Raw genomic sequence first — 14,586 nt, 5'->3', positions numbered from 1 at the left:
CGTCATAGCAAAGGGTTTGAATACGTATTGACTCAAGATATTTCAGCTTTTCATTTTTAATTATTTTGTAAAGATTTCTAAAAAAAAAAATTCACTTTGACATTAGGCGGTATTATGTGTAGATCAGTGACAAAAAATCTCAATATAATCCATTTTAAATTCAGGCTATAACACAACAAAATGTGAAAAAAGTCAAAGGGTACGAATACTTTCTGAATGTCCTGTATGTACGTTGTAGCAGTTTCCCCACCCTTCGTGTGAATGGAGTATTTGAATTACTTACTGAATAAAGTATATGCTGTAATTAAACTCATGGATGTTACCACCTTGTCCTCACCATGCCTGGTTCACAGAAGGCAAACACAAATTAGACTTTCCTATACTATACCACCCATCACAGCAGCATACGTATGAACAGGACAACTTCACTCTGACGGGTCCCTGTTTTCAGAATTGTTGTGTCGATGGGGTACTCACTAATGCGGTCTCTCTGTACCAAAGCTATGTGCTTTGCAAATCGCCAACTAATGGAAGCTGTGCTCAAGAGGGAGCCTTCTCTGGACAGAATCTGTACCCCGGTCATCCATCCAAATAAAGGTTGTTAACCTACCTTAGGTTTCCCCCAGGGATCACTAAGTTGCCTCGAAAGCTCGCCGTGCACGGGAGGTGCCGTAAATGTAAATACAGAGAGGACATGTACGAATTACACTTTCCTAGCTAGATTATACAATAAACTATTACCTCCTCGTGGCATACATAAAAACAAGATAACCTCACTCTAACGGGTCCCTGTTTACAGAAAATTATCTTGCCAACATGAACACGCAAACCAAGCCAACTCAACATCCTAGGTAAAATGTATATCCTCCTCCAACGTAACAATATATTAGCAACAAACTTTGTATATTTACTCAACTTGATTGATATCTCCCAATACCCATGAAGCATATTAATTTACCTCAATGGTTTTTTATTTTTTTTGGCCGATAGTCAGTTTTCTATATTTGTCACTTTGGTCATAGTTTTTGTGATAAATGTAAAGTATGCTTGTAAGAAATAACTGATTATGCCAATGCTTCCCATGCAGAAATTCAAATATAGTAATACACTAACATGATTCACTCTGATTTTAATATTTCACTCTTGTATTTTAATACCCTCCCATTTTTGTCTTGATCTTTCCTCATTTCATCTTCACCTTACCTGGATCCTTGTGTATTATTTTTGCTTCTTTGTTCTATTCCCCATCTCCAACCCTTCTCCATTCTGCCCTTGCTTCACATTTCCACCATATTCCTTTAATCATTTCTACACTCCCCCCTCCTTTTATATTGCTCTTTTTTCCTTTTGCTTTTCTTTCTTCCTCGATGTCTTCCACTTCATTGGCACACATCAGCATACAGGCAATGCAAAGGTCTCCCCTGGCTTGATAATGGAGGCCTTATCCACAAGGGCAGCATTCTCCGGTTGGGCTAGTGTGTGTGCCCTTACAAACTGCTGGACCGTAAGCTCTAATCCTTTCTTTGGTCTGCCTTGTCAACCCACCGAAGCTGTGCCTTTCTTTGAAAGGATTGCTTTGTTTGTTATTTTTTAATCAGTTGATGTTTTTATCTTCTTTTTTTGTTGCCATTACATTTCCTCCTCTGTACCCATTAATGTCTCACTGCATTATCCATTGACACTTAAAAAAACAAAAAACAAAGTAAATCTTGCATGTTATGATGACAATAGATGTTTTCTTGTACTCTGCATTTATAATGAGGCTACAGCTGTCCTGATTTTTTTTCTCTCTCCATTTATGCCATCCTTTTGAATATTTCATCATGTTTGTCCTTGGCAAAGCCGAATCGCCAAATAAACCTGGCCACTTTAAAAAAATATATATTAATTTTTATATATAATATATATATACTGTATACATATCATTATTACAAGGCTAATGCGGCAGCTTGTACATAAGTCAAATTCAGGATAAGGATATGATTATCGTAATGTATTTTGTATTTTTACTTAAGTTAAAAGGATATGAGTAGATGATGAACAAAGTTATACTACATATGGATTTCGAACCTGGAATCCCAACATTGAGCAAAGTTCTGTGATGGGAGTGTGAAACAAGTCCAGCCCAATTTATTTGGTCTATTGTAAAACGGAACTGCTAATCATAGTTCTTCATGCTGTAGGATCGGGAAGTAGTATTTACAAGTAGGGAGTAGTATTTCTTTGCTTTTGAAGAGTATTACATCACATCATGCTTGTGTATCCAACATTTTTTGTGGTATTCTTCCTATCCCCACACCCACTCCAAAAAACCCACTACATGCAGGCAAAAAGTGAGGAACAACTTGCATCAGAACAGGCTTGGTATGGAGCAGAAAAGGTCTGGCTTGCCCACCGTGATGGTTTCTCCCTTGGTGAGAAAACTTCTTACTTCATCCACTTCTTTCCTTGCTATCACCTTTTTGGTTCACGAGTTATCAAGTGACCACTATATTCGTCATGTGTGTGCGTCTGTATGTGTGTGTGTCTGTCTGTCCGCAGCATAACTACCCGATGATATCATCCGATCTTGATGAAACTTGGGTGGGAGGTTGATATCATGATCTAGTTGTGTCCTGCCTAGAGTGGGCGTATTGCGCCCATTGTGGGCGGAGCCACGCCCGAAAAAGATGTCTTTTTAGGGGGTAATCGAGTTCAAGCTACATCTTCTCCGAGGGGTTTGATGGAATCTGACAGGGGTTTCGATATTTGGTTAGGCCAATGTCATGTGTCTCGACCCACGGAGCTCGATTTTTCTTTTTCTTTTCTTTTTTCCATTTTTTTTTTTCCCATTTCATTTTTCACCGAATTTTCGGGATTGTGTAGCTAACTAACCTCATAACTGATTATACATTATTTTCTATCTCATTTCAAGGTCAGTAACCTTCGTTTTGACATTTCCGGGCCTGGCCTGTCTGGGCCTGTTTTGGTTATAGTCCGTCCTTTGTCATTGAATACCGCTCGCTCGTGAACCATCATCGTCTCCAGACTTGTCTCTTTTGTTTCTTTCTCTTCTTGATTGCTCTCTATATCAAAGCTTCCACTCCATCTTTTCAAACCTCTTTTTGGTAAATTTTCTTTTGCAACTTTATTCAACTTTATTCTTATGCCTACGTTATAAATTGTATTTCTCTGGAGTTCTTGAAATTATACAAATTTTTGCCGAGCATTGGCTCTCCAATATGTGTGCTACTTGAAAACGACCTTTTTATTTATTTAAATAAATCTTTTTTTTATGCAGCTGTTCAACTGGGAAGGGAAACTGGTGAATTGGAAGGTAAAGTGAAAATAAAACTTGAATACAATGGGGCCCTATTGGTGGTGGATGAAGAAGATCTGGAGAAGGTGAGATTTGTTGTGGTTGGAATAATTTACCATCTTTGTTCGTTCTATTGTCTACATCTGGATATAAGAGAAAATTTTGAACCAAATCCTGATGAATTATTTCTTTATAGGCTAATCCACCAAAGCAGGACCACGAGGAGGATCTTGCAGCCTTGCTGTATGCCACTCAAAGTGCTGCTTTACACACGCTGCGCCAACGTTATGCCTGTAATCTGGTTCACACATATGTTGGTCCCACGCTGATCTCCATAAACCCACTCAACCCTCTGCCCATCTATTCTGAAAAGGTCTCTCGGCAGCACCATTCTGCTGTTTTCTCTTCCACCTCGTCATGGATATTAGAGCTATTGTGTTTGTATTTAAAATGGATGATAAACATTACAAGTGATCCTTGCAGTGTGAAGTTTAGAAATGGAGAGAAGCAGTAGGAGAGATTTCATCTTGAACTTGCAGAATAGCAAAAGTAATCGCTTAATTACATATTCTATAATTTCAGACACTTTGCAGTGTGTAGTAAACAATGGGGTCTCACCGTGTTGTAAAACTTGAATCGACCAGAAATATATATATTTTAAATCTCAGTGGATCTCGATATTTTCATAACCTGTTGATTAAAGCCCGATGGAACTGATGGATTTAAGAATCATGAAATATATAATAATTATTCCAAGTTTTTGACAAAAAAGTGCACTGTAGAGATTTTTTACAGAATTGAATTGCATGTGGTCAATGTGCTATTTGATAGTGAATTAATCACTTGATCACTCTGACTTGTTCCTTCACCTGCACAGGTCATGCACATGTTGAGGGGGTGCAATCGAGAGGACATGCCTCCACACGTGTTTGCAGTCGCTCAGTCGGGTTACAGGGCCATGTTGAGAGACCAGCAAGATCAGTCAATCTTGTTCCTTGGAGCCAGCGGTGGAGGGAAAACCACAAACTTGCAGCATGCCGCACTCTACCTTCTGACTGTGGCTGGTAGCGTGGGCAAGGCACTCAATGGTAAGACAAAAGGTTAATTTTCGAAATAGGTGTTATTGCTGAAATTATCCCGTATGGGCTTCACTGGAAAGAAGCTGTCACCATGTTCTGAGGCATGTTACTATAGACAGTTAGGAATTTACATGATCTCACATGCTTCAAACCTACCACGTTCATGTGTATGTATGAACCCCCCCCCCCCCACCAAAAAAAACCTCAATTATAGAGCTGAAGAGAGTTGTTTGTAATCACAATGAAAGTATGCTTTTGATGTGTATGCAAAGTAAATGAATCGCAAGTATCCTGAAGATCACCTGGGCCTTTATTCCATTACACAAGCTGAAAACAGGACTTCAAGGTTTTTACTTTGAAGGAAAATAACACTGAATTGGAACATAAGAGTCAGTACTTCGGCAGAGGAATGCACCTTTTGCCTTCTTTGGCACCATTCTCCATCGGTCAAAATATTCTGACAAGAAGATTGATTATATTTCATTGGACGTTGTAGACAAGCTGTTTGTTTCTGACATTGCCAGAGGAGGGGAGAGCTTCATGTAAAGCTTGGAACTATGATTTAGTGAGAGTTTTGTAATCCTTTACAAACCGCTTTGTAATTTTGTTGCTTTCCCAATCCCCCCTCCCACCTCTTCTGAGGCCCCACACCAGAAAACCCACCCAAGACTCAGCTTCAGTTTCACTTCTATTTTTTACATCCCTTTCTCATATGTAGAGACTGATGCTCTGGAAAACTTTCTTCCTATTTCTAAATGATGTCACATAATGGCATGAGACCACATACCATTGACAGGCTTGCAGCAGCTGCTTCCCTCTGCTACGGTACTGTACTAGCTTTGGTCTATCCTCAGTCGTTGAAAGTTCACACTTGCGACTGTGTCCTCCACCTGGTGGAGGTCATGGTCATGATTATATGGTCAAGATTCTCATGGTCATATGGTCATGATTCTCCCTTGCACTTTCATTTCCACTTTGATTACAACTCGCTCAGGTTGTTGTTTTCCCCCTTAATACTCGACCTTGGGACCTTTGTAAATACATTTCCAACCGTAAATGCTTTCATTTTTGTGGAATCATGAGGCAAACCTGGTGTTTGAGCTGAAGTGCTTTTTAAATGTGTAACTATGTGGACTTTGGTTACTGTATGTTTTAAATAGCTTCTTTTTTTTTCTTTTTTCTTTTTACTTCAAATAAATGACAAGGAAAACAGGAAAGTCTCGTTGCTTATGAGGACTTGTTTATTGACATAACTATGATAATTTCCATATACTCTGATGTAGGGTTACCATATTCAAACTTTCCAAAAAAGAGGACACTCCTGAGAGCGACACTGAAAAAAGAGCACTCTCCGGAGTGGAACACTCCAAAAAAAAAAGAGGACACTTTTCAAGAGTTTCCTTTATGCATTGAGCAATCGTATTGGCAGTCTTGTTAAGTGTGTTCCAGACCTCGATTAATTTTGACTGCAAGCTACCGATATTTCCATCAAAATACTGAATTATTTACTGGAAATATTGTGCTTGTGTGAGTCCACATGAGATTGTAAATCAATAGCACCTTTATTTGCCACAGAGACGTGCGTACCAGCTCTACATACCAAGCACTCGGCTTCCCATTCTTCTTGACCACTTTGAAATGGAATTTTGTTTTTAACTCTGCAGTGAATTTACACTTTCGTTTTGGCATTGTGTGTTTGGGGATAGTAAAATAAAATATCAAACAAAGACCTCTTGAAGAAAATCAAATGAGTGCGTGGTACAGACTCAAAAAAGGCACCATATTGCAGACTGAGCACGTCACTGGACTCTTACTGCGAGGTTTACAGGAAATGGACGAATGAGTGTTGATGTTTGAACACGTCTATTACACCATGACGCAGTATTGCAGTCTTGTACCAAACTATCCCAGTCTAAACATACATAACTACATTTTATCACCGTAAGAAAATGTACAAAAATGGTTTAACCGGTTAAGTAAGGTGAAATAATGTATCACAAATCTTAAAATTTATCACTTCGAAAATGCAAAAGCAAAACAAGAAAGAGCAATCGGAGATTGCAAACCCTCGCCAGGATGTATTTTCATTGGTTTTAAGGCTTTTCTGTTAAAACAAATCTGGCGGCCGAACAACGTGACCAATGACGTCATTATTTTTTTTTTCTCCACTAATTTATTCCGAAATGATGTTCAATAAATTTCATCTTGATCGGATTAGGTTTTGTACTTGTCGAATTATGACATCATAATGTAGGAATCTAAAATAAATTTCATCTTGATCGGATTAGGTTTTGTACTTGTCGAATTATGACATCATAATGTAGGCACCTATGACATCATCATTAACATATATTATTCCCCATGGACAGTTCTTTACAATGAGCCATGTCTCAATTTTTTTCTATTCAGCACTTTCGGAGATAGAGGTGCAAATCATTTCGGTTTTTCCAAGATGGCGGCCGAACCACATGACCTATGACATCATAATTTTCATTAAAAAAATTATACAGGTGGAGTTGCATCTATGGTGAAAATTTCCTGTCGATCGGACCAACGGTTGCAGAGAAAATCATATTTATTCTGTGCGGACAGACAAACAGACAGACAAACAGACAATCGGACTCAAATGCAATACCCTCTCCTCAGGCGAGGGTAAAAATGGCAAAATCCCAGACATATTTAGATATGTAAAAAACCCAGCCAGACAGATTTAAGAACCGAAAAGGAGGACAAGCCCAGGAAAAACCAGACGTATGGTAACCCTCTCTGATGACCTGTAAAGGATCAAATGTAGATCTGATGATTGGAACATGACATAAAATGTAGGCTAATCTAACATTCTCATGTTCTCTTAGGAAGGAATGTCAAATGAACTCACCACTCAATTTCCACAATCAACCATTGGAAGATGTTGTCTCTTGAACTTGTGGGTCTCACAATGAGCCACACCCTCATCATTCATTCATTCATTCATTCATTTTCCTTTCCTTGCTTTCCATAACTACCGGTATTTCCAATGCTGTATATATATATAAAGGAAATTAATTGCTTTAATATATAATGAGGGTTTATGCTTCTTTTAACTATTTTCCTAGCAAACCTTCTCAGAACACCACATTTCCTAAGCTTAAATAAAAACAACAATTTGAACTTGTCATCATAAATTTTCGAAGAACACATTTCCTAAGCTTAAATAAAAACAACAATTTGAACTTGTCATCATAAATTTTCGAAGAACACATTTCCTAAGCTTAAATAAAAACAACAATTTGAACTTGTCATCATAAATTTTCGAAGCACGTTTTTTTTTTGTCTTTTTTTTAAAAATCAAGAAACATCAAAATATTACGGAATTGTTGTCGTTTATTTTGTTCAATGGAGGATCCCATTAATCTATTTGTCCATGGTGAGCATCTATAGTCACTATCTTCTGAAAAGTTTTTGTTATTGCACTTGCACTCCGAGTTAGGTTTGCGATCCATTTGTATGCTCATACGTTGTGTGCACGTGTATTCACATCAGGTGAGAGGCTGCAGGCAGTTTTCACAGTTCTTGAGGCATTTGGGCAGGCGGGGGCTTGCATGAATGGCTCTGCTTCTCGTGTCACGACCATACTTTCTCTGGATTTTGAGCCTGGTGGACAAGTCGCATCTGCTTCGGTGCAGGTATTGAGTTTGAGTTAAAACCAGTCACAAGGACATTGGGTTCATCTCTATAAATATGGTCTGTGAAAGATGTCATGACAAAACGAAATTTTATTTCCCCAAGATTAGTAAAATGCAAACTTTGATTTTCATGATGTCTGGGTAGAATAATCTTTCAAACCTTGGGTTGGCCTGTTTCGTGTTTTCATCAGAACCAATTGTTCCTTATGCTTGGAACCCAGCTTCAAATCCAATATGGGATATGTTTGTCTCTCCTTCTTCTTACTAATGTCCTTGTAATTTGCAGTAAAATATACGTTTGTCGAATGACTCTCCTGCAAGTGATTTTTGTATTGACTTCAATGAAAAAATAAATAAACATGCACTCTGGTTGTGCGACAAGTGTTCTGACTATTGTAAACTCTTTCTTCTGTGCATCTTCTCACTATAAAATTCCCATTTATCCTTAGACCATGCTCCTGGAGAGGGTGCGTGCAGTGCGTAGGCCGGAGGGAGAGTCATCCTTCCTCGTCTTCTATCAACTTCTAGCTGGAGCTGAATCATCCCTCAGGTATATTGTGTAAATGAAGGTTGCTTTCTTCTACATTTCCGTGGATTTCTTTTAATGCTGAGTTGTAGGCTGAGACAACATAGCTCGGTCGTGTTTATCACTTCTCAACTGTATAAGTAATTTATTCATTCCTCTGCACTCTGCAGTGATGAATTAAATAAAGTCCAACCAAAACGTCTGTGCTGTTGCAGTGCTGATGTGAGTGCTGAATGTTGGATCATTACAGTACTTTTATTGGGGTTGTAAAGCTAACTGTCTGTCCGCATTTAGCGTGGCGACATTAAAGATACTGCTGTATCTCTCAAAGAGCAAGCCCTCATTGGCTAAAGTTCTCTGTTCAAACATTAAAAGAGACATGCAATTTAATTTTAAAGGGATATCGATGTTACGTTGGTCCGAATGGGGCTTGTACTTGAAAGAAGCAATTTGATAGATGAAGTTAGAGTTTGGATATGGCGCAAGCATGACAGCTCAAATTACCTTATCCTGTGTCTGTTCCCTTTATAGTCTTATTAGAGTTGGTCAAAAAGCAAGTTCAATGAGAATATTTCAGGATAATGGCCCGGTTGCATAAAATTCCGTAAAGTATAATTCTGCAAAAATAAAAGACCGTCAAGGTAGGCCAGCATTACACAAGACCTCAGAACCTTTCCTTTCAACCTCCTTGTAATCTTTCTGTCTGCCATTACTTAATGGAAACATTGGCAGTCTTAATGGGAATTTTTTTTTTTGCCCTTTCCTCAATGATTAATATTCGGGCTATCCAGGTTACCTCGATTGAGTCCTTTGTGAAGTCACATTCTTGTCATTAAATTAGTGCTATTTATGGGAAAAGTACTTGAGCTCTGCGACAGGTAATTGATTTGTAGATGTGAAATTTTCCCTAAGCCCCACAACCATCTGACAATTGCAGCCATGGACCGTTTGAAGACTTATACCTTGCCAAAAACGTGCGATAAGATTAGTGCCTCCCGTGCTCTTTCGCTCTCACATGGACACCCCGTTGTGAATTGCAAACACCTTCATTTATATTATATTGTTACAGCTGTTGGGTACGGTGGAGCTTAAATTTTTTTTAAAAACTAAAGTTTTATTTTTGAAAGTCTTACCCCCTTAATCTGTTCCATATAATATAGAAACACTGTATAAAAAGTTTGTGCACTAAAGTATTATGTTTAGGGGTAGCTCAAGGGCCGCAAAGATTATGAAAATTATAAAAATTCAACGAATTACGAGTATATCAGACTATATCTTAATTTCTTTTAAACAACACACTTGAACACAGTATTTATTTTTGAACACGTTAATAGTGAATTCTTTGTTCAGTTTCTGACAGAGTTCATAGTATCAGTCTGACAATGTCCAGCAAACCCCAAATTTATTATTTTCATGGCATCCCGGACAGTGTATGTTTTCTGCTATCAGGGTACATTCTGCGATGGTCCTCGACAACTTGCAGCAGGAATTGCAGCTGAGTTTCATCGCGGGTTATCAACCCACTGTACTCCTGAATGAGTGCCACTCCACGTTCAGCGTAGTCATTGACAACTTTTAGAGAGTTGACTGTTTCTGCAGCCTGCTTGTAGTCGTCTCTGTCATCCCACAAGTCCGGATCAACGCGAGAAATCCATCTGGAAGTTCCATCATTCGCAGAAGTTTCATTGACCTTGCTGTGACGAAATCTTCCAAGTTCTTGTCCTTGAATGAATCAAGAGCAACAGTGATTCGCTTGGAATGATCCTGATCTTGGTCTTCTTCATTCTTCATGGAACTCACCATCAGTCTCTTGGTTGCCGAACTGACCCGACTGTCGAAGAAAGCCAAGCTAACAAGTTCCTGTGACAAGTACCACACGTGATTGGAAAACTTGCGTGATGTTGACTTTGAGATGGCTGGATGGATTGATGAGTATTCAAGCAGTGACTTCAGCAGCAGCAGGTCACTGCAAGGAGCACCTGATGCTTGAGGTGCAGAGATCCAGGCTGTCAGGTAGACACGTACTGTGAATACACACACATCACGTAATCCTCTCTTTTCTGCAGGAGTCAGTTTGAATTGAGCCTTGAACATCCAGATCTTGAGACTATATTACTTTGGACATCCAGCGGGCGTGGTGCATTGCTCCGGGTGACATGAATCGCACTCCTCTGGCAGGAGCAGCACCGAGAAAGACAATCACAAGTTCCAATAATTCTTTATAATCATCTCTCGGCTGACTCTGTTCAAGATGCTTGTTGGCATAATCGATAGTGCCTTGCTTTATGTCTTCCACTAGACTTGCCACATCATCAGCTGCAATCCCTGGTTCATACTTGGCCGTGTCTATGAATCCCCAGTATTCCTGGAAGCGTTTGAAGAGTGGAACCTCGGGAGAAGATTTGGCTCCCAATCCCATACACACTTGGAACACTGCACCAATTATCAATTCCATAATGTGATGCCTGCAAGCTAGTGACAAGAGCTCCTTCTCAAGCTTCTGCTCTAGGAGGACACAGGCACCAGCAATCCGACCAGTGTTTGAGCTGGTCGTGTCAAAACACATAGCTCGGATGTTGTCGGCTACGCCCCAGTCTTCAATGGCTCCAAAGACAGCAGCAGCCTGAGCCTCGCCTGTTCCAGATGGAAGCTTGGCAACTGTGAGTAGCTGAGAAACTCCTTTCCCTGAAACCAATACTGGCAGGCGATCAACCTTCTCTTTGCCAATTAGATCAAGGATCAGTTTGCCGTCCCAGTGAACAACAAGGGGAACGTTACCCTGAAACTCTGCCTTTATATTTGCAGATCTCTGGACTCGGTGTTGTACTCTTTGTCGGCGAATTGAGTCTCTGTTTAGAGCAAGTTCATCAATGTTCTGTCCCAAGCTTTTGGCAGTTTCTGCTATAACAAAAACGGCTTTGCGGTCTGACACTTTTGTGCGATCTAGAGCGGCTGCGAGTTCTTCAGTAACGACAGTTTTTCGCCCCCTCTTTCTTTTTCGTGTCTGAAATGTGATGCCTCCAGCAGCTCCCTCACTTGCATTGTCCCCAGTTTCCATCTTTTCACTATCTTCTGCTGAGCTGTTTTCAGATTCAGAACCAGATGAAATCAGTTCAGCTGTAGAAGCAGCTAACTGTTTCATTTGCTCCATTCGCTGTCACCTGGCAAGCATTTCCTCCTCTCTTTTGGACGCCGTTTTCTCCTTCGCAGCAAGCTTTACATCTACTCCAGCCAGCGACCCCCTTCTTCCCTTTTCTCGCTGGGCTAACAAGAAATCCTTGTCTTGTAATACTGACGTATTGGTCAGAGCATCAGCGTGAGCGACATCAAAAAGGTCTTCAAGCCTGGAAACAAAAGCCGACTCTCTCGCGAGTTGAGTTGGTGACGTTCGCGCTTTGTTCTTTTTCAGAAGACGCCATTCTTCAAATGTCTGCTCAAGCTTGGTTTGGCAGTTTTGATGAGCTCTCATCGGGATTCTAGCTTTCTTCCAAAAGTTAGCTATTTCCGTGATGGTAACATCCGACGATTGTCTTACGGTCTCCTTCAGATCGAGATGGTGATGTAGGAAGAATCCAAGAGCCATACGCAATGATGGCAACTTGCTGCCACTTAATTCAGTCACAGAGTCGCCAAGGAGATACAACTTGGTTTGAGATCTTGTTGCTTTTTCCACAGATGACATTTTCAATCAGATATGAATCTGAAAGAAATAGAACATAGCATTAAGAAATTAAGAATCAAGAAAATTCAAACAGTTCTATTAATAACTGAGCAGTGAGCACAATGTCTCAAGCAATTACACAAACATACTGCTGCAACAGTGTTGCAACTGTTGCTTAGTCAGCATAGTCAGTCCATTGAGTCCAAACAGTAAACAAGTCTGAACATGTCTGGAATATAAATTCATGGAAAATTTGCATTATCAATTTATCAGCAAAACAATGGGATTCGGATGATTGGTTGGATAATAGATATGAACCAGTTGAACCACAATGATTATGCTTCTATAATCTGTGATAATATTATACCATGTTTATACACCCATTGTGTCTGTGATTCTCTGCAAAGCCTGTGATAACTTCGTTTTTATTTTCAAATAGTGTTCTGTGATACACCTATGTACAGTGTTTACTTTTAGATACTATGGTGATAACCGATAAGCGTTCCCAGGTCAGCGCTACATCTCATTTTAGCATTTATTGTCTAGCAGACTCTAGCTCAACGAACATTTTACTCTTTTATTACAACAGATATTGTGTATGTAAAATGTACATATTACTACTGTAATTATTTATTTAATGGAGCACAGAGTTTTATAACTTAAAGGTTTTATCTGTGTTCCCAGTAATTAATTTTACCACAATGATTGCATGTTGTGTGTATGATGATAGGAGAGATAAGAGTGTCAATTTACTTAGTAGTTAAAATTGGGTTCTTAATTTATCAACAGAATTAATCTATTATCAGTAGTATGCGAAATAAAAGGGCGGCCGCAGCTTTGGGGTATCAGAAACTTTACCATCATTGAGCTACCCCTAAATATTGTTCAATTGTGCTCATATTTTGCCTGAATTTTTATTTCATATATAGGAACAAATTGAGAGGGTAAGAAGATCATATTTCAAAAGTTCAAAAATAAGCTCCACCCTGCTGTTGGGTCAGGCCAGTTGTCCGGTCCGAATCCCAACGAACAGCATCAAAGCTGTCGTGACCAACCATCAACTCATCCTGTCGTTCTGAGTCGGATCACGAGCCTGTTTGCCACAATACCATACTCCAATGGGACCACCGAGCCAATCTCTGTGTCATGCTGATTGGTGCCGTGCATACCTTACTCTAATGGAGACAGAGTGGAATCGCCAGCCACAGGCATTGTCCTCGTACTGGGCACTATAATGCCCAAACTAAATCTGTCTTTTAACGGTCGTGTATAATTCTAACACTGATCATAGACACTCAAATTCACCCAGAGATCAAGTGCGTTTAAAGTGTATTGAACACGCAGGGCAGAAATACAAAATGCAGCAATACAGTTCAATAATCCCTCCAATACACGCCCTCAAGTCAACAAACTAATATGGGATCCTTAAATATGTTAAAGCTTAAGTTACCCCTTAGAAGGCATTCCCACAACAACATGAAGCAAATCATAGTTTCACGACATTCACAAAACCACGATCACCATCTGACAATGGCAGCCATGGTCACCACTCTGTAGACAGGCCATCCTAAAATTCAGATATGATTTTACTAAATTTATTGACGGAAAGTTGCGACTGCATGTGTGGGGTGCCGTTGAATATGAATGTGCATTTGAGCTGCTGAAATATCGACTATTCTTTCTGATTTGGGGTGACTGAATCACTTAAAATCCAATTTTTGGCTTTTGCAAAGGAATAAGGATCCTCATGACTGCCTCGGGGTACTTATCATGTGCTTTCAAAATATTATTTTTAGGTTTGTTATGAGCTGTGTATAAATCTTCAAGATTAATAAATACGGATCCTATGAAGGTGCACATAGTCTCGCAGGATTGTGCACAAATTGAAGCACTTGCTCTTTCATGTCTTGGCCTTCCTACTAACTTTGAACTGCAGATGGCCCACAGATGCTAATATAAAATGTGATTGCTTGCTTACTTTGTTTCATCCTCATTTCAGGAATGAGCTTCATTTAAACAACTTGGCAAAGATCAATACTTTTGAGCTCCATCTTCCTTCAAAGGTAATTGTTCTTTCTCAGGAGTTTTTGTTTGCATGATTTGTGACAAACTGCTGACTGTGGATTTTTATTTAGAATGTAAATGAGACTATGCAACTGATGAATTTGATAGTTTGATGAGATTCGGGGAAAGAAACACTTTTTTTTCTGACCAGAGCTATGGGAATTCCTCATGAAATTTTACCTTTTTTGTTTTGGCTAAATTCTAAACTTCTTTGCAAGGTGTTTTATATCTGCTACAGAATGGTAAATCTTGAGCAAACATGGTGTGCAATCAATTTAAAATGGTTGTTTGAG

At 39.4% G+C, this 14,586-nt stretch overlaps 1 protein-coding gene across 5 annotated transcripts in view; it reads left to right on the top strand.

Moving 5' to 3' along the window:
- The window catches only part of MYO18A (myosin XVIIIA), a 377,134-nt gene that overhangs the window by 48,075 nt on the left and 314,473 nt on the right, over nucleotides 1–14,586 (top strand). For 3 of the 5 annotated variants that reach the window (XM_078780216.1, XM_078780213.1, XM_068120511.2), the window contains 8 exons: nucleotides 1,397–1,504; nucleotides 2,327–2,414; nucleotides 3,281–3,384; nucleotides 3,495–3,671; nucleotides 4,176–4,386; nucleotides 7,900–8,042; nucleotides 8,492–8,592; nucleotides 14,229–14,292. In XM_078780216.1, the coding sequence (XP_078636342.1) occupies nucleotides 1,397–1,504; nucleotides 2,327–2,414; nucleotides 3,281–3,384; nucleotides 3,495–3,671; nucleotides 4,176–4,386; nucleotides 7,900–8,042; nucleotides 8,492–8,592; nucleotides 14,229–14,292 (996 nt within the window). The remainder of the gene's footprint in view (nucleotides 1–1,396; nucleotides 1,505–2,326; nucleotides 2,415–3,280; nucleotides 3,385–3,494; nucleotides 3,672–4,175; nucleotides 4,387–7,899; nucleotides 8,043–8,491; nucleotides 8,593–14,228; nucleotides 14,293–14,586) is intronic. The other 2 variants (XM_078780215.1, XM_078780214.1) reach the window with 1 other exon arrangement.

This window comes from Myxine glutinosa, chromosome 6, assembly GCF_964187855.1.
Source record: "Myxine glutinosa chromosome 6, kmMyxGlut1.1, whole genome shotgun sequence".
NCBI lineage: Eukaryota > Metazoa > Chordata > Myxini > Myxiniformes > Myxinidae > Myxine > Myxine glutinosa.
The sequence above is the reverse complement of the archived record's forward strand: the minus strand, read 5'-3'. Positions and strand labels throughout refer to the sequence as shown.